The sequence below is a fragment of the Oryctolagus cuniculus genome, chromosome 9 (genome assembly GCF_051225735.1).
Source record: "Oryctolagus cuniculus isolate XC-2025 breed Fujian yellow rabbit chromosome 9, ASM5122573v1, whole genome shotgun sequence".
NCBI lineage: Eukaryota > Metazoa > Chordata > Mammalia > Lagomorpha > Leporidae > Oryctolagus > Oryctolagus cuniculus.
In genome coordinates, this window is record NC_142875.1 from 94,948,295 (window position 1) to 94,973,508 (window position 25,214).

The 25,214-nt window shown below is 46.6% G+C and overlaps 1 protein-coding gene across 8 annotated transcripts in view; it reads right to left on the minus strand.

The window, feature by feature from the left end:
* Positions 1–25,214, minus strand: part of SPATA13 (spermatogenesis associated 13) — a 167,165-nt gene that overhangs the window by 25,931 nt on the left and 116,020 nt on the right. Inside the window, exon 1 of one of the 8 annotated variants that reach the window (XM_008259903.5) lies at positions 14,107–14,543. The exons of 6 other annotated variants lie outside the window; for them this stretch is intronic. In XM_008259903.5, the coding sequence (XP_008258125.3) occupies positions 14,107–14,161 (55 nt within the window). In that variant the 5' untranslated portion in view covers positions 14,162–14,543. Of the gene's footprint in view, positions 1–561; positions 716–14,106; positions 14,544–25,214 lie in introns of those variants that run through there. One more of the 8 variants, XM_089303739.1, reaches the window with a different exon arrangement.

The window sequence follows — 25,214 nt, forward strand, 5'->3', positions numbered from 1 at the left end:
ATACAACAGTCTCTTACAACACATTCCCTAGAGGAGGTAATCTTTTTATTTTTTTTTAAAGATTTATTTATGTATTTAATTGAAAGAGAGAATTACTTGGTTCACTCCCCAAATGGCCACAAGGGCCAGATCTGGGACAGACCAAAGCCAGGAGTCAGAAGCTTCTTCTAGGTCTCCCACATGAATGCAGAGACCCAAGCACTTGGCCCATCCTCTTCTGCTTTCCCAGGCATATTAGCAAGGAACTGGATTGGAAGTTAAGTAGCTGGACTCAAACCAGCATCCATATGGGATGCCAGCATTACAGGCAGCAGCTTCAACCCGCTACTCCATAATGCCAGTCCCCAATCATTTTTATCTTACCCAGAATAAAAAATCATTAGAAAATGTCTCCATGGGGGCCGGCGCTGTGGCGCAGCGGGTTGAAGCCCTAGCCTGAAGCACCAGCATCCCATATGGGTGCCGGTTCAAGACCCAGCTGCTCCACTTCTGATCCAGCTCTCTGCTATGGCCTGGGAAAGCAGTAGAAGATGGCCCAAGTCCTTGGGCCCCTGCGCCCACCTGGGAGACCCGGAAGAAGCTCCTGGCTCCTGGCTTCAGATCCGCACAGCTCCAGCCGTTGCAGCCAACCTGGGGAGTGTGAACCAGCAGATGGAAGACCTCTCCCTCTCTCTCTCTCTCTCTCCCTCTCCCTCTCTCTCTCCCCCTCTCTCTCTCTCTCTCCCCTCTCCTCCTCTCTCTGTGTAACTTTGACTTTCAAATAAATAAATAAATAAATCTTAAAAAAAAAAAAAGCTAACTGCCTGGTCACACAGCCCTTTCCTGATCCTCTACACAAGGCACGTTCCCTTTCTCTTTTAAATCCTCCTGCTGCTCCGTTTGAACCTTGCTTATTGGAGTTCCGCTTCCTGGCCTTCTTCATCAGTATTTAGGTTTAATCATCTACTCCTGTGCCTCCCACAGTCTTCACTGCAGCCTCACTAGAGTACTGGCCCTGGCCCTTAGCAGACAGGGACCATCTGTGGCTTAGCTTTGTGTACCCCAGCGCCTGGCAATCATTCCATTGAGAAAGTAGTGATGGAGACATCTCTGGTCCTGAGGTCAGGCTTTCAGCCTGAAAAGAAATCTGTCTCTATTTAATGACAGACTTTTTTTTTTTAAGATTTATTTATTTATTTGAAAGAATTAGAGGAAGAAACAAAGTGTGAGATCTTCCGTTGGTAGGTTCGCTCCCCAGCTGGGCTAGGCCAAAGCCAAGAGCTTCATCTGAGTCAGCTTTACCCGCTACGCCACAGTGCCAGCCCCAGCAGGCAGCTGGCTTTTTTAGACATTGAGTGATCCCTGGTTGAGAACAGCATGATTTAATTCAAAGCACATGCTGCATGGGAGTTAGTACATGGAATGAAAGATGAGCCTAGGTATATCAGATGAGGCCCACTGGAGGGCCTCAGGGACACAACAAACCTTGGGGTTACTTTTTCAGGGCTCTGGGTCATGGAGTGATAGGTTCTGAGTATAGGTTTCACGATGCTACAGAAAGAGAAGGCTCTTTAGGGTCACAGAGGCCTGGATCTGAATTCCAGCCCTGCCCCTCTGTAGGCATGCGACAGAAGATGGCAACTTCTTGTCTGAGCTTCACATACTTCTTTCGTTAGGCAAGAGTGTATCAAGGTCCTGGCATCCTTGGCACGTAGCTGGAACCCAGTGAGAGATGGTATGGAACACAAAAGAGCTAGGCTAAAAACAACAACAACAACTTGGAGGCGAGTGCTGTGGTGCAGCAGGTTAAGCTGCTGCTTGTGACAGTGGCATCCCATGCTGGAGGGCCAGTGAGAGTCTTGGCTACTCTGCTTCTAATCCAGCTTCCTGCCAATGTGCATCTGGGAAGGCAGTAGATGACAGCCCAAGTATTTGGGTCCCTGTCACCCAAATGAGACCCAGATGGAGTTCCGGGTCCTGACTTCTGCCTGGCCCAGCCCTGGCTGTGCAGCCATTTGGGGAGTGAACCAGCAGATGGAAGATTTCTTTCTGTCTCTTCCTATCACTCTACCTTGCAACTAAATAAATAAGTAATTTTTAAAAAGAAAAAAGGAATGACTTTGCTACAACAGAAAACTAGAAGCAGGGACTCAAGTACTGCCTCCCAAGGTTTACACTCACTGGAAGCTAGAATCATCAGGAGATCTGGCCAGCACTGTGGCTCAATAGGCTAATCCTCTGCCTTGCAGCGCCAGCACACCAGGTTCTAGTCCCGGTCGGGGCGCTGGATTCTGTCCCGGTTGCCCCTCTTCCAGGCCAGCTCTCTGCTGTGGCCAGGGAGTGTAGTGGAGGATGGCCCAAGTGCTTGGGCCCTGCACCCGCATGGGAGACCAGGAAAAGCACCTGGCTCCTGCCTTCGGATCAGCGCAATGAGCTGGCTTCAGCGCGCCGGCCGCGCCGGCCATTGGAGGGTGAACCAATGGCAAAAGGAAGACCTTTCTCTCTCTCTCTCTCACTGCCCACTCTGCCTGTCATTAAAAAAAAAAAAAAAAAAAAAAAAAAAAAGAGATCTGACACCCTAACCTAGGCCCTCGGATACAGGATGCAGGTGTTCCAAGCTGAATCTTAATGAGAATGAGAAGAATTCAAGCCAATAAATTAGAGATGGGTGATGCACTTGAGCACTGGAAACAGGAACAGAAGAATACAGGAAGGTGAGTAGGCACCCAAGCAGCTGAGAACCTTTTCCAGCCCCTTCACTCGGACTCCGCCCCAGCCACCTCCTGACTGGCTGTCCTTGCTCTGTGTGCCCAGCTGCATCCTGTGGTGCAAAGCACCTCTCAGTAGCACCCCTGAGCCAGGTCTGCTCAACAAGCCTGTGCTCTTCAACTGCTCTCCCTGCTTCTGGGTGCTCCCTCCACCCACAGTCACTCAGGGGCACCTCCTCCCTGGAGCCCTTCTGTGAGCTCAGGGGAAGCCAGCCACCCCTCATCCTCGTGTCTGCACCTCAGGTGTGAAACTGCCAAGACTGGCACACTGAATGTCTTCAGGGAGTCCTGGATCCTCGGAAGATGAGCCGACAACAGCCGAGCTGAGTCAGAGCTCTTGGCATGGGCAAAGTCTTGATTCTCGGCTCTGACTGCACAGGGCCTGGCCCCCACTCCCCTGCTCAACCCCTCCTCCAGTCCCCATCTCCAGTCTCATTCAGGAAAGGACCAGGCTTGGACCTGGGGACATATCTCAGAACCAAGGTGCAGGGGTCCTGTGTCCCAGACGTGAGGACAAGGCCCAGAAGCAAACAGAAGCTTTCCAGAGCCTTGGAGTTGTCCCCTGGGCACCTGCTTTCCTACTGGCTCACCAGGGGGAGGGAGAAAGCACTGTCAGCACACATAAGTGAGAAAAGTGCAGGCAGGTGGGCAGCAGACAGCCAGCTGTGTCTGTCTGTCTTGGGCACCCCCAGCTGAGAGGGGAGATGCCATCCACTACATCTACTAGCTCCCTCCCTCCATCTCTCTGGGTGGGGAGGTCCCCTCCCTGGGGAACACAGAGCTGTGCGAGGGTGCAGGTGGGAGGTCTTGAGAATGCCAAACCTCTGCTGTCTGAGAAAGGCACTTAAGCTTGTACAACATACCATGACTGCTCCTCTTTCAATGCAACCTCCGCTTCCCATGCCGCAGTCAGAGTGCTTGCAGGTGGAGATCTGAGGGCTACCTAGTCTACTGCAGAGCACTTTTCTGGGGTGTGTATCTGGGGTCTCGAGGAAGCAAGTACAGCTCTGTTTCCACACATGATTATGTCTTGCACTATAAAGAAGACACATTAAAGTTGAAAGCCTTCTCTAACCTTGAGCCAGCTGCCCAGACCACGGAGCCTGACAATGACGTGGGTTGGTGGCTGCAATGTTTTGATGCTCTTGGGTCAGAACAAAGACAAACCTTTGGTCTGTGAGGGGCCCAAAGCCACAGGAATCTTGGCCAGCACCAAGGCCATTGCTCCTGATCACATTTCAGCCACGGCTGAGCCCCCAAATATGAAGCTCAGGAAAATAAAGGCAGCTGGGCCTCCTACCAAAGCGAAGCCCTGAAAACAGCACTTCCTCCTTCCAAGAACCATTGAGTGCTGTTTTCCCAGGGAGAATTCTTTACCATCTGATCTGGCTGCTGCTATGAAAATCAGTAAAGAAAGAAAAGGAAAAGTAGGAAAGAAAGCAAGCCAGCCAGCAGAAATCATATACAAACCCACAAGCTGCAGGAGTCTAATGAAAAGGGGACTCCACTGAAAAAGTGTTAAACTTGGATAGCAGTTACCAGAATAGAACCCACAGGAAGGAGAAATGGTCATGGTGCGGCGATGCTCTCTGCTGCGACCATAAACACCCAGGAAAACGAGTGGCTCGTAAGAACTTCAACAGACTGTTTCAATGTCGAGGATTAGTATGTACTGAGCGCTGGAAACAAAATCGCCCTGAGTGCTCTCAGATTGGCTGACTCAGTTTGTCACCTGTGGGCTGGGTGAGGCAGGCAGAGATCTGCGTGGGAGAGATGCAGTGCTTAAAAAAAAAAAAAAGAAAAAAAAAAGTGATGGAATTTAAAGTCAATATACCCTGTACACATTTCCTAGTGTCACCACCTTCCAGCGAAATGACTTCTGTAGAAAATGGTATCAGTTCACAGTCCTGTGTCAGAATCTGGCCACCTCTCGCCCCTCTCCTACCATTCATGCCTGGGTCACCCTGTTCAGCTCACTCTAGCAACCCCTGCTGGCCATGCTGACACCCCCACCCCATACAGGTAATTCTCACCAAAGTGGTCAGAGCAACGCTGTTAAACCATTCACGGGGGGGGGGTGGGTACTGCAGTGCACTGGGTTAAACTGCTGGTGGTGGTGCCCACATCCCATATCTGAGTTCTGGTTAGAGGACTGGCTGCTCCACTTCTACCCAGCTCTCCATTCTTCATACACATGAGAAGCAGTACATGATGGTACAAGTACTCGAGTCCAGGCTCCTGGCTTTGGCTTGGCCCAGCCCCAGCGGTTACAGCCATTTGGGAATTGAACCAGCAGACAGAAGAGCTAGCTAGCGTGCTCTCTCTCTCCCTGTCCCTCTGCCTTTCAAATGGATAAATACACACAAAACATTAAAAAGTCACATCATATCACTTCTCTCCACAAGGGAGAGCCAAAGTCCTTGAGGGTCCTCCCCAAACACACCCTGCGCCTCCTACCCCCGCACTCCACTTTGGCCCTGATGGCCTCTTCCCTGCGCAGAGCTGGCTGCCCCTGTGCTCACACCCCTCTCCAGACACACACCCGCCCCTCTCCAGGCAAGACCTTCCTTGATGCTCTCATTTAAAGCTGCAGCTCCCGTTCTGTCTCCATGTCTTTCTCCATGGATCATTTCTCACAGCAGTTATCACCATCTAATATATTTTGTTGTCTGTCTAGAAATGTAAGGTATATGAAGGCAGTAATTCTCATCTGTTTTATTCCTAACTGCATTCATAGTAGCAACACCACAGCCTGGCACATACTGATACCCAGTAAGGAAGGAAGGATGGATGGACAGAAGGAAATACAGTAATGTGCTGTGTAATGACGTTTGGTTCCGTAAGATTGTAATGGAGTTAAAAACTTCCCACTACCTAGTATTTTTATGGTACGTTTTACATGTTCAGATATACAAATACTTATCATTGTGTTGTAACTACCACACTGTTCAGTCCAGTAAAAGCTATACAGCAACAGGCCTTACCATACAACCTGGGTGTACAGCAGGCTAAACTGCCTGGGTTTGTGTAAGCACACTTTTGGTGTCTGCACAATGACAAAAACTGCTGGGTAATATATTTCTCGGGACATGTCTCTATCACTAAGGGACAGATAGATGAACAAGGTATTGCCTTAATGTAGGGTTTCAGGTCAGCAGACCTGGCTTCAAATGACAGTGAATTCTTAGTTTTTTTTTTTTTTTTCCTAAACTTGTTGAATGTGGATAAATAATGCCTATCTATCAAACTTGTCTGTAAATCTTCAACAACTAACTGCTGTTGGTTTGCTGTGCCTCAAATAAAATGAGAATAGTAAAAACTCTGTGAACTGAACAGCAGAATAGAACTGCAAGATATTATTTTATTGCGTGCTCAAAATGTGCCAGGCACCAGTGTAAGCCTTTTTTGGAGTACCTCATGCCACACCATGCCATGATACACTGAGCTTTCCCAATTTACAGATGAGTGAACTGGAGCTCCAATAGCACAGGGCTGTGTGCAGCAAGCCCTTGCTCCAGCCATTCACCCTGACCTGCTGGGCAGTACTGCCTCTTCCTGTGGGACCTCAGTCACCACGAAGTAAACAAAGCCATCGGACAGTTACCAAAAACAGCTCAGTACCCCAATTCTGGTACTTGTAGCCCATTTTGGAGAGCAGCAGTAGTCATGGATTCTCTGCTCATTTGCTAACCTTCTTTTCCTACTCCTGATCTCTGCTCTCAACCAGGTCTATCACTGACCTGATTCTGTTTTCTTCCAGCCTTTTTCCTTCATGATCTGAACTGCTTTCATGACTTCAAAGTCCCTCTAAGTGCCTCCCTGTGTTCCTGTGCTGTAACTCCATGTGTTTTATGGAGTTGAAGTTGTCAGTACCTGGGGTCTAGAAAGGAGGGATTTCAGTGCCACACTCATTTCGCTGTTACGCCTGCGCCTAGCATGGTTCCCTTGTTTCCCATACTTGCCCTTCGTGTGTGCCTTTCCTCCTAAGAAGGCTACTTTCTTTTGGGAACAGATAGAATCTTTCTCATTTTGTATTCCCAGCATCTAGCATCAGTGTTTTTCACTGAACTGCAACCGCTGATGGGAAACTGGGGTTCCAAGAAGCTCAGTTAATTTAACTGGCCCACGCTAAAGGTGGGCAAAACCAGGAGCAGACCCAAGTCTTCCTGACTCTCACTTCAGCGCTCAGCTCAGCCCCTAGCTAGAAAACTCTCCCCGCTAGTCTCCTGGCCTCCTATCTCCCTCTCCAAGAGCTCCTCTATATTTTATTTCCAAGGTAAACTTCCTAAAACAGTGGTTTCACAAGCAATGACACAGTAGTCATCTATTGCACCGTGGCAAAATCCCTCAGCATAAGTCTAAAGCCCTCCTGTAATCGGCTTTCACTCTACTTAACAACCAGATGTGTGCGCAGTTAAGTGTTTTTCAACTGAACTACAAATTGCTGGTGATGAAAGCGTGCCTTGCAGTTCAGCTGATAACCTCATTCATGGCCACTGTGCGCCAAAGCCACACCCACTTGTAATGGGCGGGCCTCCTCCGGCCCAGGCCCAGCCTGGCTCTGGCCTTTTCCACAGTGGCGTCTCACTGACTCCCACGGGAATCAGAATCCTCTACTACAGATCAAAGTCTTTATCCAGGGGAATTTTACATAGTGAGAGCTATTATAAATTCTCAGAATGTCAGCAAAATCAAGGAAAATAAATATATAACAAAAAAGTCCATTTTATTCTTGTTTTTTTCCTCTTCTCTCGCTGCATTTTATCATCTTGACCCCTTTCTAAGTGCATAGACCAGAAGTGTCTCCACCCCAAAAACCTGGAGAGATAACGAGGTCTCCTTCCACAGCACTTCCCAGAGCTTCTGGGCAGCCTGGAGCTGATATGATAGCATTTATTCCACGGCAGCTCCACGTGCCGCCCGCCAACACAGGTTCTGCTAGGGACAAGCCCAAGAGCAGCCACTTTGTCCACGGACCATGACCAATTCCAAAGCAGAACAGAATGCATGTACAATCCTCTCCATTGTCATGGCTTAACTAACACTCCTGGACACTGGCTTCCTAAGTCTCCCAAGCACTGTCCTTGGGCAAGCTTCTCTGCAATCATCTACCTGTTTAGCAGCCCTGTCTCTTCTCCAGCACCATCTCAAGGTTCAGCCCCAGAACATCTCGTCTACCCCCAAATCTGTCTACTTCCTAGATGAACTTCCTGGCTCTGCAGGCTGTGGCTGCCATGTGAAGAGCAACAGCAGAGAGTAGCATGGCCTCTACGTGGGATGTGCCAGGTTCCTAGGTCAACAGGACTTTTTCAAGCACAGAAAAGACACAGCAAGAAGACAATAATCAATAGCAATCGTCATACCCAGCTAGCTTCTACAGTTGTCTTCATAAGTGCATGAAACTGTATTAAATTTTAATCTAGAGTACAGTCCTGAAAATAAATTCTTGTTTAAGAGAAAGAATATAAAGAAACTATGAAACAACAAAAAATAACCAATAGCTTCCATGCTGCTCACGAAAGCAACAGACATGCTTCTGTCTGAACTCGGGTTTTACATCTATGAAAGAACCAAAACTGACCATTCATTTTTTAAGATTTTATTTATTTATTTGAGAAGCAGTGTTATACACAGAGAGAGGGAGAGACAGAGAGAGGAAGAGACAGACAGAAAGGTCTTCCATCTGCTGGTTCACTCCCCAAATGGCCACAACAGCCAGAGCGGGGCCCAACCAAAACCAGGAGCAAGGAGCCTCTTCTAGGTCTCCGACATAGATGCAGGGGCTCAAGCACTTGGGCCGTCTTCTGCTTTCCCAGGGCATAAGCAGAGAGTTGAATCAGAAGAGAAGCAACCAGGAGACGAACCAGTGTCCATATGAGTTGCGGGCACCACAGGTGGAGGCTTAGCCTACTACCCCACAGCACCAGCCCTTGATCACTGATTTTAAAGGCGACTTTTTAGGACTGGAAGCATCAACCAGCATTAACAATGGGAAGTATTATTTTACACCACCTTCCTACTGGCACACACAGAAGACAGATTCACAGCTAGGTCTGGCGGGGGGTGGGGGAGCTTTTCTCAAAATAGCAGGTCTCATTCCCATTTGGTTTATTTTTGCACACACAGGGCTTCTGCTCAATGACAGAACTTCAAAAGTACTACACTGGGGTGGGTGTTGGTAGCAGGTTAAGCTGCCACTTGAGACACCTGCATCCCATACCCGAATGCCTGGGATTGGGATTAAGTCCTGCCTCCACTTCTGCAGAGGCAAGGATGATGGCTCAAGTGCTTGGGCCCTGTCACCCATGTGGAAGACCCCAAAGGAGTTCCTGGTTTTGGCCTTGGTGTTGTGGTCATTTGGGGAGTGAATCAAAGGATGGACATTTCTTTCTCTCTGACAAGCTGCCTTTCAAGAAAATACATTTTTCTTTAAAGCACTAGGTTGGGGTAAGCATTATGGTGCAATGGGTTAAGCTGCTACGTGGGAAAACCTGCATCCCGCACCAGAGTACCTGGGATTGAGTCCTGCCTTCACTTCCAATTTAGCTTTCGGCTGATGCACTTGGAGGCAGAGGATGATGGCCCAAGTACTTGGGTCCCTGCCACCATGTGGGAAACCTGGATGGAGTTCCTGACACCTAGCTTCAGCCCTAGCGCTGTGGCCATTTAGGGAGTAACTAGACAGAAGAGCTCTCTGACATTCTGCTCTTCAAAATCACCAAACACCTCTCTCTCTCTCTCTCTCTCTCTCTCTCCGTTTCTTTAAGACCTTGGTGAAGCACCAGGGATGCCACCTTGGGAAAGGCCTTGACATCTCTGAATCTTTGCTTTCTCATGTGTAACTGGGAACAATGCCCCTGTCTTAAGTGTCTGGGGACTGGGGCTGGGGGTTGGATGTGGAAGTGTTTTGTTACGTTACAGGAAGCTGGCCTAGAGGTGATGCAGGTGGCAGTCACACGTCCCCACCTCCCCAGTCACCCAACACCAAGCAGCTCAGGAGCAGCACCCGCAGCGGGGATTTCCCTACACCAGCGTGGGGGGAATTCCTGCGCCTAGAATAATCTGTCACAAACACACATCAGAGTAAATCTGCTGCTGCTCATTCTGACTTCCTCAGACTTGAGATGCCGCTCTGGCTTCCCATCTGATAAGCGGAAATGGCAAGCACAGGCAGGCAGCTGTGTTTACAGCTGCCCGCAAGCTTGCAGCCCTCACAAGCTGCTGCTCTGGGGGTTGAAACCATGGCTTCACCTCTGCTCCCCGAGAACAGCTCTCCAGCCACGGACAGGCACACAGAGGGCTCAAGCAACGTCAAATATGTTCCAAGACTTCCAGGGCCCCTGACCATTCCCCCTCAGGGGTTCCCACATTCAGTGACACAGAGTGTTTAGAAAAATAAAGATCCTATTCTAACCCTGGACCAACAAAACAGGTTGGGTGGTGGGAAGGATGTGGTTTGTTAAGAATCTATTTTTCTTTTAAAAAAAAAAAACACACACAACTATTTATTTATTTATTTATTTGAAAGGCAGAGAGTCAAAGGTGAGAGGGAGAGAGCTTCAATCTGCTGGCTCACTCTCCAAACAATGGCTGGGATTGGGCCAGGTTGAAACCAGGAATTCAATCTGGGTCCCCACTTGCATAGTAGGGACCCAAGTTTCTGGGCCATTTTCTGCTACCTTCCCAGGCACATTAGCAGGAAGCTGGATTGGATGTGGAGCATCAGGGACTTGAACCAATAATCTGATAATGGCATTGCCAGCATCACAACCTGCTAATATTCTACAAACACTTTCAGAGTACTTCTTTCAAAAAATTTTATCATATTCATATTCTAACCATTATACTTAAGATAGCTGTTTATGCTCCAGTCTCCTTATATCTGTCACTACTACTCCAGCTATGACTTTTTCAAGGACAAATAACATACTTGGTACCCAGTGTTGGCTGACTGAGTTGAAGCACAAAATATCTCATACTCTAGAATGTAAAACGTTACTGCCAGAAAAGCTACTACAGGAGAGTACCTCTTGCCCAAATGCTTGGGGACAGAAGCAGTTTAGATTTTTTTAATCTTTGAATATCTGCATACACATGAGGTATCTTAGGACTGAGACTCAAGTCTGAGCATGGAATTCATTCATGTTTCATATACACCTTATATACATAATCTGAAGGTAGCCTCACAAAATACACTATTATTTATTTATTTTTTTGAGAGGCAAAGAGACAGACATAGACAGCTACCATCTGCTGGTTCACTCCCCAAATGCCTGCAACAGCCAGGGCTGAAGTAGGGAGATGGGAACACAAGCCAAGCCTTCCACACAGGTGCCAGGAACTCAACGACCTGAGTCATCATCGCTAATTCCCAGCATCTGCACTGGCAGAAAGACCGGAGTCAGGAGCTGGAGCTGGAACCCAAACACAGCCACTGTAGTGTGGAATGCAGGTGTCCTGTTTTTAATAATTTTGTGCTTGTATGAAAGTTCTTCGGTATGAAATTTTCCACTGGTAGTGTCACAATTAGTGCTCGAAGATTTGGATTTGGGAACACAGAGATTTTTCAGATTAGAGATGCTCAGTGTGAATTATACCTAACCTGGACTTTTAAATCATTTTCAATAAATAGTATTTTTGAATCTTTTAAGCACACTGACAATGATTACAACCAAAAACACCGTTACAATTGATATAGTACCCCTACAAACCAGCTTTTGCAATGCACAAGGGTCTCTAAGAAACACTTTTTCCACTGCACAGCTTTTCATGGCATTCAATAAGAGTTGTAACGACTTTGGCTGCCCAAAGATGCTAAGAGTGAGTTCTGTCAAGATGGAACTCAGTTTATACCAAATCCTTGAGAATAGATGCTTTTTCTACAAATGGTTCACTAAATATTTATTTTAATCAAGTAAAAGTGCCCATCAATAACTTTCCCTCCTCTCAATTTGAAGCCAAAGTGTGCCCTGGAGTTGTTTCCTACGTGCTCTGTGTCACTTAAAAGTCTGACAGTGTTCATATGTACAGTGGGTCTGCAGGGTCCTGTACGTGCCCACTTCTGGGAACATGAGGGCTCCAGAGTTCTCAGCCAGCATTTCTCCTCATTCCAGCTCTCAAAGCTCAGTCTCTGTTCAATCTCCAATTCAGACCTGGGACTTGGTCTTTAAGAATTTGGTTCATTCCTGGTGACTGTTCCCTCTTTACCAGTTACTGTTCCTCCTTGGGTTTCTGGCTGCACTGGGGCCTCCTCCTGTCCATCCTTGCTGAAGCCTGAGGTTCTGTCCTGATGCTTTCTTCTCTACCTTTCGCTGGTGTCTCACCACCCCGCCTGGCTCCAACAGCCGCCTCACTGGTTGGCTAACAAATGGGATCAGCAACCATCTACTTTCACTGCATCTGCTGAGAAAGGTGTTCTCAGTACTGAGTACTTCTGTTCTCAGTACTAACATAAATATACCTCATTCTAGCATCACAGGCATCCTCAATCATGACTATCCATTTATCCAGGAGGAAACCAGGCTCAAAGAGGGCTAAGTCTTTGCTCGCTGGAGAAGGGACTGCATTCAAACCCATGTGTGCCTGGCTCCAAAGCAATTCTTTCAAGAGCCTGTCTTGTTCTGGCCTCCCTGAGCTCACAAGACAGGAACAGCCCAACGACCATAGATAGCCCTCCCCTGCCCAGGTCCCTCAGGGCTCCCGCCATCAGCAAGCTCTATTCTTCATGTTCCACTGGCACACCACCTAAAGGTGATTAAATACTGTGCCTGTGGGCATTTCATTAGGTGAGTGCATGAGACCACCATCGTTGGAATCCGAGGAATCAGGGAACTTTCAGAAGAGGAAAATGAAAGATGGCTCCAGAAGGCCTTAGAAGGCAACCTTGGCATGGGAGCTTATTGTTTCCTCTTCATGACCAGACTAGTCCAGGGCAGCTGAGCCCACTGCGCTGGGATCATCCAGTTCCAGAAGGGAGCTTTGGAGGCAGAGGTGGTGGGGAGCGCTGTGAATTCATTTCTCAGAGGACAAAGCCTCAGGCAGAAGATTAAGGCACGCTTTAGCAACATGGAGAGAGCATTCCACTGAGAGTCGGAGACCACTCCTCCTCCACCTCTGCATGTGTGTAGGAGCACAGGCAGGAGCGGAGCAACGCTGGGGGATAGCAGGAGGCCGACAGGCCTGCCTGGCCGGTCGTGCCTGCCTGCCCACACACCGGACTCATGCTCTCTGTGGGAGTCAGGACACCATCACTCACAGCCCCAGGCAGGGGCTTCCTGTTCTCCCTACTCCCTCCAACCCAGCCTCGCTCAGTGAGTACCGGGCTGGACACTGGCCTTCCTGGGCCCTGCCAATCAAGTGACCAACACGGCCACTGGGAAGGCAGGTCTCTGTTCTCAGGAGCGAAATCGCCGGGCGAGGCTTTTCTTTTGCTGAACTCCGGCTAGTGGAGTGAAGCCCAGCCAGGGCTTGTTTTGATGATCCCAGATATAGAAGCCGTAACCACATTCCTGTTTTCTTAGGGCCAGCAGAGAAGCCAATCAAAACAAGGCAGAAATCACAAACTACAAACTCTTGCTCTGACAAGGCCCAAGGCTGTCTTCAAGCTGTCATCTACAATGCTCATTCATTTCAGCATGAGGCGCTGGCGTCTATTTTAAGCAAAACCAGAGACAAGATCTGTTTTTAAAGCATTGTATTATATCCATGTACTGCAGCCAGGGAAAATTCTTCCTGTGAAGTATTTTTCCTCTTCCTTTTAAGAATACATGGATCACAATTTATAACTTCTTAGTATGAGAGGATAACATTCAGTTCACATTTAAATAGGAACTAGTCCAGATGATGACACTCACAACAAAACTTAAAAAGGAGAGTAGGCACAACACAGTAACCGAGTACTGGGCAAAGTCACTTTTGAAAATGGTAAATAGCAGGTTTTTTTTTTTTTTTAATCAATAGCCACTTATATATTCTAAATTAGCAAGGAACATTTTCTGTAACCCCAACAATAACTTCCTTGTAATAGAAGTAAAGACCCACTAAGAATACCAGAAGCAAAAGCCAGACTCATTCTTCACACAGGATAGCCCATGCGTCTCACTGTCTTCTATTTCATAGTAACTAATGTGCCAGAAACAGAACCACTGTCTTGGACGGACTATGTCCACCACTCACACTAGCTGGTACTGTTTCTTACAAGGAAGGAACTTTCCCATGTACATTCACACCTGACAAGCAGCAGGGAGGAAGGGGGAGAGGAAGGGAAAGAAACAGAAAGGGTGGGGGAGAGAGAGAGAAAAAGGTTGAGTTGAATCAGCAACACTGTCCCAAGAGAGTAATTCATTTTCTGCACACATACCCATGTGAAGGCTTTCCAGACTCCAAAATCGTGCTATTTCCCCTCTGGCTACCATGGTTCCTTGGAAAACAGCGACATTCACAGCAGCACCAGGGTGTGATTGAGGAAGTCTGTTCTCAAAGCATCGCCGAGGATCTCCCAGGCTTGCAGCTCGGGAACTGCAGAAATCGCTTATTCACTGCTTCACGCTGTGTGCATTCCTGGCCAGAGCCTGCCCAGAAACTGACAGCCGGCTCCCTGCTGGCTCAGTATGACTGACTGTTAGTCACTCCGGAGACAGCGCGGGATGTCGTCGGGCAGGAAATTCTAAACGAAAGCTAAGCCTGTGCACAGCAAACCCAAACAGACTCCCAAGCCTATCAGGGGCCGTGGAGAGCCCCCAAGGAAGGCGGTGGAAATGTGCTTGCTGCATCGAACTAAGATCCCCAAGCCTGAGTTAGACTCTCAGAGAGCTGTTCAGAAGGTATTTATTTCATGGGAGAAAAGCACAGAGGTCACTTAGTTAAAAAAGGAAGTCAGGATTTCACTCTATGGTATGACAAAAATTTAAGTTATGACGCTACATTGTGTTATCTGTAAATTTATGAAATCACTTTAAAAGGAGGATTCTGTTTGTAAGATACACCTATGTGTTTACTCTACAGTGTCAAAGAAATATGTGTCATCTGTTACTATGTAAAGTGTAATGGGTCTTCAAAATTTCATGGAAAACTCATATCATGAAAAAAACTTACATCGACTTAAACTTTTTACACCAAAATAAACTTACATTTTAATTTATTTTTCCATGAGCTTTAAAAAAAAAAAAGATTTATTTGAGAGTGAGAGTTACAGAGAGAGAAAGAGAGACACAGAGAGAGAGATCTTCCATCTGCTGTTCTCTCCCCATATGGTTACAATGGCCAGGGCTCGGCCAGGCCTAAGGCAGGAGCCAGGGAAACTTCTTCCAAGTCTTCCACATCCGTGGCGGGGGCCCAAGCACTTCGGCCACTCTCTGCTGGCCATTAGCAAGCAGCTGGATCAGAAGCGGAGCAGCTGGGACAAAGCTGGCACGGATGGCAGCTTTACCTGCTGCACCACAAAGCTGGCCTTTCTGTGAACTTTTAAAAAATCCTTTCATAGATAATCCCCTATAATGAGGAAAGTTTTTATTTAAAGAGATTCTCTTTGATAATATTATGGGCTATTCTTATTTCCCTTCATTCTTCTCTGTTTCCCAATTAATCTATAATGATCAAAGCTGTCTGTTAATCATGAAACAACTGTTAACAGTATGCTTCCTTCAAATTCTTCATGACAGGAAGACACTGCCTTTTTAAATGAATGAAAAATGACACAGTACATGCGAAATAGTGACCACCATCGTTAAATAATGGGGGTTAGACAAGCGCCAAGCTGTAAAATGCAAGCTTAACAGTGATGGACTTTGCAGTCAGCCTGTGTTCAAAATCTGCTCTACCATAATTAACTTCTCTCCAATAACTAACTGCTATCAGGATTTACTGCTCTACCACAGCAAAACTAGGAAACATTTCCACTGGGCAGCTCAACTGCCTCATTTGCAGAGCCGGCACCGATGAACCTTGTCAGGTTATTAGAAGACATATCACAAAGTGTTTCCAGCGGCACCAGCGCTTCTTCAGGGATTCGTGTTAGTGCTGCTATGGTTGCTCTGCAAAGCCTTAGGTCCGTAACACGTTAGTTCCTGCTAAAATCACAACTCCAGCTTAGAGGGCAGAGCTGCGTGGTTGGTTCTAATATTCACGCTGCACTGTGGACTTTTCGTACCTTCAAGTATTAGCGCTTCTATTGACTTGGTGCCTCCTTCCCTTAAATGCAGCTAAGAAAAATTTTCTGGAGGAATTTACCACTTTAATAACCCACAATAAAAGTGAAACACACATAAAACCAGATGAGCTTTAGATCTTCCCTAGTATTATGAAAAAATGATTTACAAGCTTTCTGAAGTCCACATGGACCACTGAATAATCTAGTTTCACACAGAATTTCCCAGAGCTCTTTTAGGTATCACCATCCCAAAGAAAGTGCCCCACAACTTTGCTACTTAAAAGTGGGGTCCACGGATCAGTAGCACTGGCGTGACCCGGGAGTGAGTTAAACATGAATATTCAGGATTGGGAGTGAGGGTTAGCAGCAGGAGTTAAGATGCTACTTGGGATGCCCACATCCCATATCGCAGAGTACATGGCTCCAAGTCCCAGTCCACTCCCAATTCCAGCTTGCTATTAGTGTGCACCCTGGGAGGCAGAAGGTGATGGCTTAGGTACAGGAGTCCCTGCCACTCACGTAGGAGACCGCACTGAGTTCCTGGCTCCTGGCTTTGGTCTCGCCTCGCCTCGGTTTTGTTGTAGGCATTTGGGGATTGAATCATTACATGCGGGATTTCTGTCTGTCTCTGTCCCTCTGCGTTTTTCAAATGAATAAAAATTAAAAGGAAATGAAGATTCTCAGACCTTAGGTCTACAGAATCAGAAATCTGCATTTTAACGAGATCCCAAGTCATTCCATCGTTCTAGGCACCTCAAGAAACTGAACAACACACTTCGAGAAACTGCAGCAAGACTATCTCAAATGCCAGCGTGCTTTTGTTCACCAAGTCAGAAACTAATAGACCACAGAAGGAACAGGTAGGCCTGGTTTCAGTCAGAATGAAGAGATAAAATGCTGAATACTGTCAGACAAAGTAGTAAGGAAGAGTGAATTCATTCTAAAGAGTATCCGTTCTAACAAAGCCTAAAGCCCCATGGTAGGAGAATAAAACTCAAGTATTTCCATTTTCTTAATGTTTTGGTGTTGTTAAAATTGCTAGTTTTCAAGAAGCAAAAGCTCTCACTGCTATGATTCCTCAGTCCTGTGTTCCAAGTCTCTTTGTTTGCTTTCACTTTTCATTGGCATCTGGTACAGACGGTAGCTTCTGTTTCTCAAGAGTTTTTTTTTTCCCCCTAAATCCAGGGATAGGTCAGGGTATTAGATTGAGAGCCTTGGGATCTTAATATCTTAAACCAGAGGTACTCACGAAGAAAACTTTCTCTACTGCACACTCAAAACAAAAGATAAAAAGAACGGGAAAAGGTCTTGACAAGACAGAGAAATTACACTTAACTCAGAGTCATCTTCTCAAAGGACACTGACCCCACAATGCTACTAAAATATTTTTGGAAGAAGCTACAAGTGTAGAAAGGGGTATTCTAGAATAAAGAGAGGGTCTGATTTCCAGCTTTTAAATTTTTTTTTTTAGTGATGACAGCCTACATTTACCAGATCAGTAAGAATATTACAAATAAAAACAAACCTTAAGCACAGTTGGAAAAAGTCTTCAAAACCTGCTCGTCCCCCAGATTAATCCACTGGCTTTGGCTAAGATGCCACTACAACACCCTGATGAGTGGCAACACTGAAGGAATTAGCCAGCGGATCAGTCCCAGAGAAGTGGAGAGAGCCAAAGTATACATTAATATCAAATAGTTAGAAATCAGAGAGGATAAAATAAATGTTGGATGCACATAGAATGTTAGAATCATTTTGCATTCTATAGATGAAGGAATTTAAGTTACTTTTGACACAGGGACCCCAAGTTGACCCATACATATTTACAAACTTTTGGAAAAATGCTAGTCAGGAGGTCTCAGAACAGGGTAATTCTACTTTTTGGCACTATGTATTGTCAATTTTAGCAAATGGGCTACAGGGTGGACAGGCAGGCAACTTGGCCAAGGAACCCCCTTTCCTACAACTCTCATTGGCTGGACAGAACCATAGTCTCAACTCCCACATGGGTAATCACTACCCAGAGCCCAGAGGAACAGAACCAGGAGCTGGGTGTGCTGATTTGCCATTGCTGAAATAGGGCTGCCGTGTCTAAAGGTGGGATGAGGGATCCCTCAGCAGGAAATAACTTGCCAAGTTTGCCACTAATTACTCGGTTCAACTTTCTCTCCTCTATTAGCATGAATAATTGAGTATCCAGAGTGATCCTTTAATTCTAAATGGATGAAAGACAAACATTACTATTAAAACAGAGGTCATAGCTATGCTATTTTCTGGAGAAATCTAAAAGACATTTCACATGACATACAACCTAACATTACCTAGCACCTGGTGGCCTACACCGTGGACTCTTGTTTCAGCATGCTACCTGCTCTTGTGCAGCAGAGCCTGGCTCCATTTCAGTCTTAGTGACACAATGTTCAGCAGCCAGAGGGCAGGGCGCAATCACAGGCAGCACACAGGAAATGGAGCATGGGTTACCAGAACCTACACTGTGTGAGAAACACCCAGTGCGACCTTGCAGACAATGAAGGAGGGCTGCTACTCCATGCTTCAAAGCCGTTGCTTTTCTTCATGGGGTAATATGGCCTCAAGGCCAGAAACACACAAAGCCATGAAGATTTGCTCTCAGTGGCTTAAATGAACCCTCCCATCACCTGCCTCTAGTTCATACTCCACCTTCTCCTATAATTGCTCCAAATAAGACGCTCTGCACCTGGCCACTGAATAGAACTTTAACAGAAACAAATAAAAATTGGCCACTATTTCTTGTGGATCCTTTTCATGCTTCAAGGTCTAGTACAAATGAGTAGCTCCTCTTTTCTGTGTTCATCTTTACCTAGTTTTCTTTCTGGATGGTTAAAATATCTTAGTTGTTTGAATACCTGCTTCACTACCTCCTACTTAAATCTTGCTCAGCTGAACTAGAGAAAGTTACTGAACATCGCTATGCCTTGGGATTCCTTGTCTGTAAGATCAGGCCAGCAGCATGCAGAGAGCACCACCGGCATTCCGGGGTGGTCTTCTGGGTGTTTAGGGCTCTTGCTCACCTTCCTCTGATGTGGGATATTCTTTATTTTCCTTTTAAAATTCAATTTCTGAAACTTGGTAGTTTAGGAAGATTCAAATACAAGTTTTAAAACTGAAGATGTTTTAACTGCTACAAGATGAAATTCGTGCTTTCTGGAAAAATGCTGAATACTTTATTATGTTTTTCTGAGACAGGGACCAGAACACTATGTTCCTTTTTAAAAATCCTGATTATAGGCAATGATATGGCATGAAAAAACAGCTAAGATAAGTGCTACTGGCGCTAGCTACTATAATCTCCAAGCCTTGCGGGCAGTATGGTTTCAAGCACTGATGTCCATATTTGTAGTCCTTGTTCCTCCATACGGAAGCCTTTCATAATTTCTAAATTCCTTAGCCTCTATGGAATCTGTGCTGGCTCACAGCGGGGTCAGAAGACAGTAATCTTACTGTGCAGTCTTCGCAGTCAGGAAAACATTTTTACTGCAAATACTTGCCTACAGATAAGGGAACTGATTCATCTTGTTTTGTAAATAAATACACCCAACACTCAGTGTTCCTTGGGATGAGAATAGAAAGTGGGATGAGAAACAGAGAAGGGAAGTAGGCAAGACACATAACATCCACATCTTACAACCAAAGCCCTGGGTTCACCCATACTTCAGTCAGCTTTCCTAAGAGCTCTGCTACTATCACTCAACAGGTGCCACTGGATTTTATGTTTTCTGATTATTTATTGAAAGAAAACTTTTGAGAAATAATTTGAATAAAATGAAGAAGCAGAAAGACACAATACAGGGGCTGGTGTCATGACGCAGCAGGTAAAGCTGCTGCCTACAATGCCACCCTCCCCTATGGGTGCCCATTTGTGTCCTGGCTACTCCACTTCTGATCCAGCTCCCTGCTAATGTGCCTGGGAAAAGCAGAAGGTGGCCCAATTGTTTGGTCCCCTGCTGTCTACATGGAAGACCAGGATGAAGATCCTGGCTTCTGGCTTTGGCTGGGCTCAGCCCTGGCTGTTGCAGTCACATGGGGAGTGAACGGGAGATCTCTGGCTCTCCTTCTCTCTCTGTAGTTCCGACTTTCAAATAAATAAATAAATCTTGAAAAATACAATAAAAAAGAACAAAAGACTTCATGGAGTACTTAAAAATTGTTTCAAAAGCTCTCATACATACATACCACATACCCTCCCCCAACTCCTGCTATTTCTCTTCTTTTGAAGAAGGAATTTAGATTGGGTCAAGAAAACTAACAGGAAAGATTCAGTCCAGCTTTTTATCTCTCTAATAATAATAGTTTATATATTTTAATTTTGTTTAACCTATATTTGGACAATGATTAAATCAAAATATTGTTCTATATGGACTAGTGTTCCAGGGCTTCATTGATTAGATTAAGTGACTAGGCATAGGGTTGAGCTGCTGGTTAGTGGCATTACTTAATCTAAACAGCTCACTGTTCACCACTGCCCCTGTCTGCAGTAATTAATATTTCCCTAATTACTAATGCCTCACTGTGCACCAGGTCATTCTTCCACCTCTGTAGGTAGATTATATTAGTATCTCCCATTGCACACAAACATTAGGACTTCTAGGTTAATATAGAGGCAACTGCCTGTCAGCAGGTAACGTCTTCTCCATGTGCGTCCCAATGGAGGAGGGCTGTGATCCTCCGTATGGCTCTGACTCTCTGGAATGGGATCTACAGTTGAATCCACACGTGTAGAACCCATGGATTTAGAGTTCTGACTACTATCATATAGTTTGCTAAAAGATGATAGAAACTGGATTCACAGCACTGTGCTAAGTAATGTGAAAGAAAGAAAACACACTTTCCTAACCCATGAGCTGATTATATAATTTACTGTAACAGTTCAACTGCAGGGGCTACTGTTGTGGAGCAGCGAGCTAAGCTGCCACTGCCAAGCCAGCATCCCATACTGGAACACTAGTTCAAGCCCCAGTTGTTCATTTTTTATCCAGCTCCCTACTAATGTGCCTGGAAAGGCAGCCACATGAGAGAACAGGATAGAGTTCTGGGGTGGCTTCATCCTGCACCAACCCTGGCCATTCCAGCCATCTGGGGTGTGAACCAGTGGATAAAAACTCTCCCCTATGGCCGGCGCCGCAGCTCACTAGGCTAATCCCCCGCCCAGCGGCGCCGGCACACCGGGTTCTAGTCCTGGTTGGGGCGCCGGATTCTGTCCCGGTTGCCCCTCTTCCAGGCCAGCTCTCTGCTGTGGCCAGGGAGTGCAGTGGAGGACGGCCCAGGTGCTTGGGCCCTGCACCCCATGGGAGACCAGGAAAAGCACCTGGCTCCTGGCTCCTGCCATCGGAGCAGCGCGGTGCACCGGCGGCAGCGCGCCGGCCGCGGCAGCCATTGGAGGGTGAACCAACGGCAAAGGAAGACCTTTCTCTCTGTCTCTCTCTCTCACTGTCCACTCTGCCTGTCAAAAAAAAAAAAAAAAAAAAAAAAAACAAAAAACAAAAAACAAACAAACAAAAAAAACTCTCCCCTACTCCTGCCTCTCAAATAAATAAATATTTTAAGAGAAAAAAATAGACTTCAAGATTAGGTGATTCACATACATCATTTCAATAGAGAACTGGGATTCAATTCTAGCTTTTAGATCTGTCAATAAGAAAATTAACTTGGCCAATAATAATTAGAACAGAATAACCCCAGAACTGTGTGAATCTGCTTCCTCTTGTCATTCACTGGGTCTGCCTATTAAGAATTCTTTTTTTTTTTAAAAACAAGTATATGCTAAATTGTCATTTAAAAAAAGATTTATTTACTTGAGAGTTATAGTTACAGATAGGGAGAGGGAGAGACAGAAAGCAATCTTCCATCTGCTGGTTCATTCCCTAAATGGCTGCAATGGCTGGAGCTGAGCCTATCTGAAGCCAGGAGTTCTTCCTGGTCTCCCATGTGGATGCAGGGGACCAAGCACTTGGCCCATACTCTACTGCTTTCACAGGCCATAGCAAAGAGCTGGATCAGAAGTGGAGCAACTAGGACTCGAATCAGCACCCATATGGGATGCTGGTGCCACAGGCGGGTGCTTAACCTACTATATCACAGCGTCGGCCCCTATTAAAAATTCTTAATGTCAAATAAAATTTTTAAAAATCTTAAAAAAGGGGGGGGGGGGCGGCGCCATGGTGCAGTAGGTTAATCCTATGCCTGCAGCGCCGGCATCCCATGTGGGTGGTAGTTCTAGTCCCGGTTGCTCCACTTCGGATCCAGCTCTCTGCTATGGCCTTGAAAAGCAGTAGAAGATGGCCCAAGTCCTTGGGCCCCTGAACCCACGTGGGAGACCAAGAGAAAGTGCCTGGCTCCTGGCTTCAGATCGGTGCAGCTCCGGCCGTTGCAGCCATTTGGGGAGTGAACCAATAGAGAGAAGACCTTTCTCTCTGTCTCTCCCTCTCACTGTAACTCTTTTCAAATAAAATAAATAAAATCTTAAAAAAAATTCTTAATGTCTTTGTCTACTGATTGTCCTAAGGAAAGAAACATGTTGTGATCTGTGTTTTTTATTTTTATTTATGTGAAAGGCAGAGAGACACAGAAAGGGACAAGGGAAGGACATTCTATCCCTTGATTCACTTCCAAAACAGCTGGGCAGGGCCAGGCAGAGGCAGGGATTCCATCTGTGTCTCCTATATACATAGTGCACATCAGGAGGAAGCTGGATCAGAAACAGAGATGGGACTTAACTCCAGGCACTCTGAAATAGGATACCTGCATCCAAGTGGCAGCTTAACCTGCTGCACTGTACCACCAGCCGCTACAATTGGTTTTTAATTGAATAATCAGCATGTGAATTTTCTATTTCCAACAAAATGAAAGGGTCTTTTTAACAACCACAAAAAGGACAAGCACTGTGGCACAGCAGGTAAAGCAGCCACCTGCAGTGTTGGCACCCCATACGAATGCAGGTTTGAGACCCGGCTGCTCTACTTCCAATCCAGCTCTCTGCTGTAGCCTGGAAAGCAGCAGAAGATGGTCCAAGTCCTTGGGCCCATGCACCCATGTGGGAGACCCAGGAGAAACTCCTGGCTCCTGGCTTCAGACCATCTGAAGAGTGAACCAGTGGACAGAAGATTCTCTCTTTCTCTCTCTCTTCCTCTCTGTAGGTCTGCCTTTCAAATAAATAAATAAATCTTAAAACACACACACACACACACACACACACAAATTGAAGGCAAAGGATTAAAAAAAAAACTGTCAGGACCAAGCAAAAAATAAATCCAAAGAGTTTTAATGAATTCCTTAGCTTCACCCCAAGACCCTGCAAAGAAATATTCTCCAGGAAGTTCTTACAATTTAACTTTTTTTAAAAAAAGATTTACGTATTTATTTGAAAGGCAGAGTTACAGAGAGGGAGATCCTCCATTCTCTGGTTCACTCTCCAAATGGCCATAACAGCCAGAGCTGGGTCCATTGGAAGTTAGGAGCCAGGAGCTTTTTCTGGGTCTAACCACAAGTGTGCAGAGGCCCAAGAACCTGGGCCATCCTCAGCTGCTCTCCCAGGTGCACCAGCAGGGAGCTGGATCAGAAGTGGAAGAGCTGGGACCTGAACCAGCTGGGATGCCAGCACTGCCAGCCGGCAGCTTTACCTGCTATGCCACAGAGCTGGCCTCAAACTTACTTTAAAAATCAGATTTGAAATAACATTAAGCACTTATTAAATTCCTCTATTTCCAAAATGTTGGGATATCACATCCAAAGTATAAATCAATGAATGGAACTTTATGTGTGTGTGTGTGTGTGGTTTTTTTTTTTGACAGGCAGAGTTAGACAGTGAGAGAGAGAGAAACAGAGAGAAAGGTCCTCCTTTTCCATTGGTTCACCCTCCAAATGGCCACTTCGGCCAGCGTGCTGCGCCGATCTGAAGCCAGGAGCCAGGTGCTTCCTCCTGGTCTCCCATGCGGGTGCAGGGCCCAAGGACTTAGGCCATCCTCCACTGCCTTCCCAGGCCACAGCAGAGAGCTGGACTGGAAGAGGAGCAACCAGAACAGAATCCGGTGCCCCAACCAGCACAGAATCCGACACCCCAACCGGGACTAGAACCCGGGGTGCCGGCGCCGCAGGTAGAGGATTAGCCTAGTGAGCTGTGGTGCTGGCTTACCATTATTCTTTCTTTCAAACACATTTAGTAATAAATATTGACAAATTCAAATGAACCAGTCACTTTAATGTAAGGACAAAATAATTTAATACAGTAGCCTAACAAATAATTTTTAATTAATCTGTAGCACTTGAGGGAAAACCAGAAATCCATCAACACAAATTTAAAAAGATACAGGCCGGCGCCGCGGCTCACTAGGCTAATCCTCCGCCTAGCGGCGCCGGCACACCGGGTTCTAGTCCCGGTCGGGGCGCCGGATTCTGTCCCGGTTGCCCCTCTTCCAGGCCAGCCCTCTGCTGTGGCCAGGGAGTGCAGTGGAGGATGGCCCAGGTGCTTGGGCCCTGCACCCCATGGGAGACCAGGAAAAGCACCTGGCTCCTGGCTCCTGCAATCGGATCAGCGCGGTGCGCCGGCCGCAGCGTGCCGACCGCGGCGGCCATTGGAGGGTGAACCAACGGCAAAGGAAGACCTTTCTCTCTGTCTCTCTCTCTCACTGTCCACTCTGCCTGTCAAAAAAAAAAAAAAAATTAAAAAGATACAGTATCTCAATCTTAAAACTTAACCTCTTGACCCTATCCTTCCACACTCTCCCAGTGCATTCTGGCTCTGCCCCAGCAACAGACCCAAACTGCTTTTTGAGCTCTACCTTGCAGCTGAATCCAATAGATTCTGTCTCACTTGGGACTCTCTGGTCTGTAACACTTGCCAATCCCTTCCTCCTTGAAGCCCTGGCGTCCCTGAACAACCAAGACACCACTTACCTTTCTGGCCTTTTCTTTTCCCTACCTTTGTCAGCTGCTTTGCCTTCACTGGTCTCCTCAGAGCACTGCTCACAGCCTCCCCTACCCGCAGCGATCATGCTCCTTCCTTGGCCCCTTTGCCCAAATCACTGCCTCCAGCCTGGGTCTGTCTCTCCCACATCAGACACTTGTAATCCAGGGCGTCCTGATGACGTCTCCACTGAGCTGGCTCTCAGACCACCCTCCTAGACCAGAACCAGGCCCCCACCAATGTGCTCTCCTAGGCCCCGATTACCCGGGCTTCGGTGTCAGAACTAACTCCTCTTCCCTCACCCAAAACCTCCAAAGAGCTTGACTTCCAATTTATTTTTCCAGTACTACTGTTGTTTTCCCAATTAATGGCTCCCCGGCCA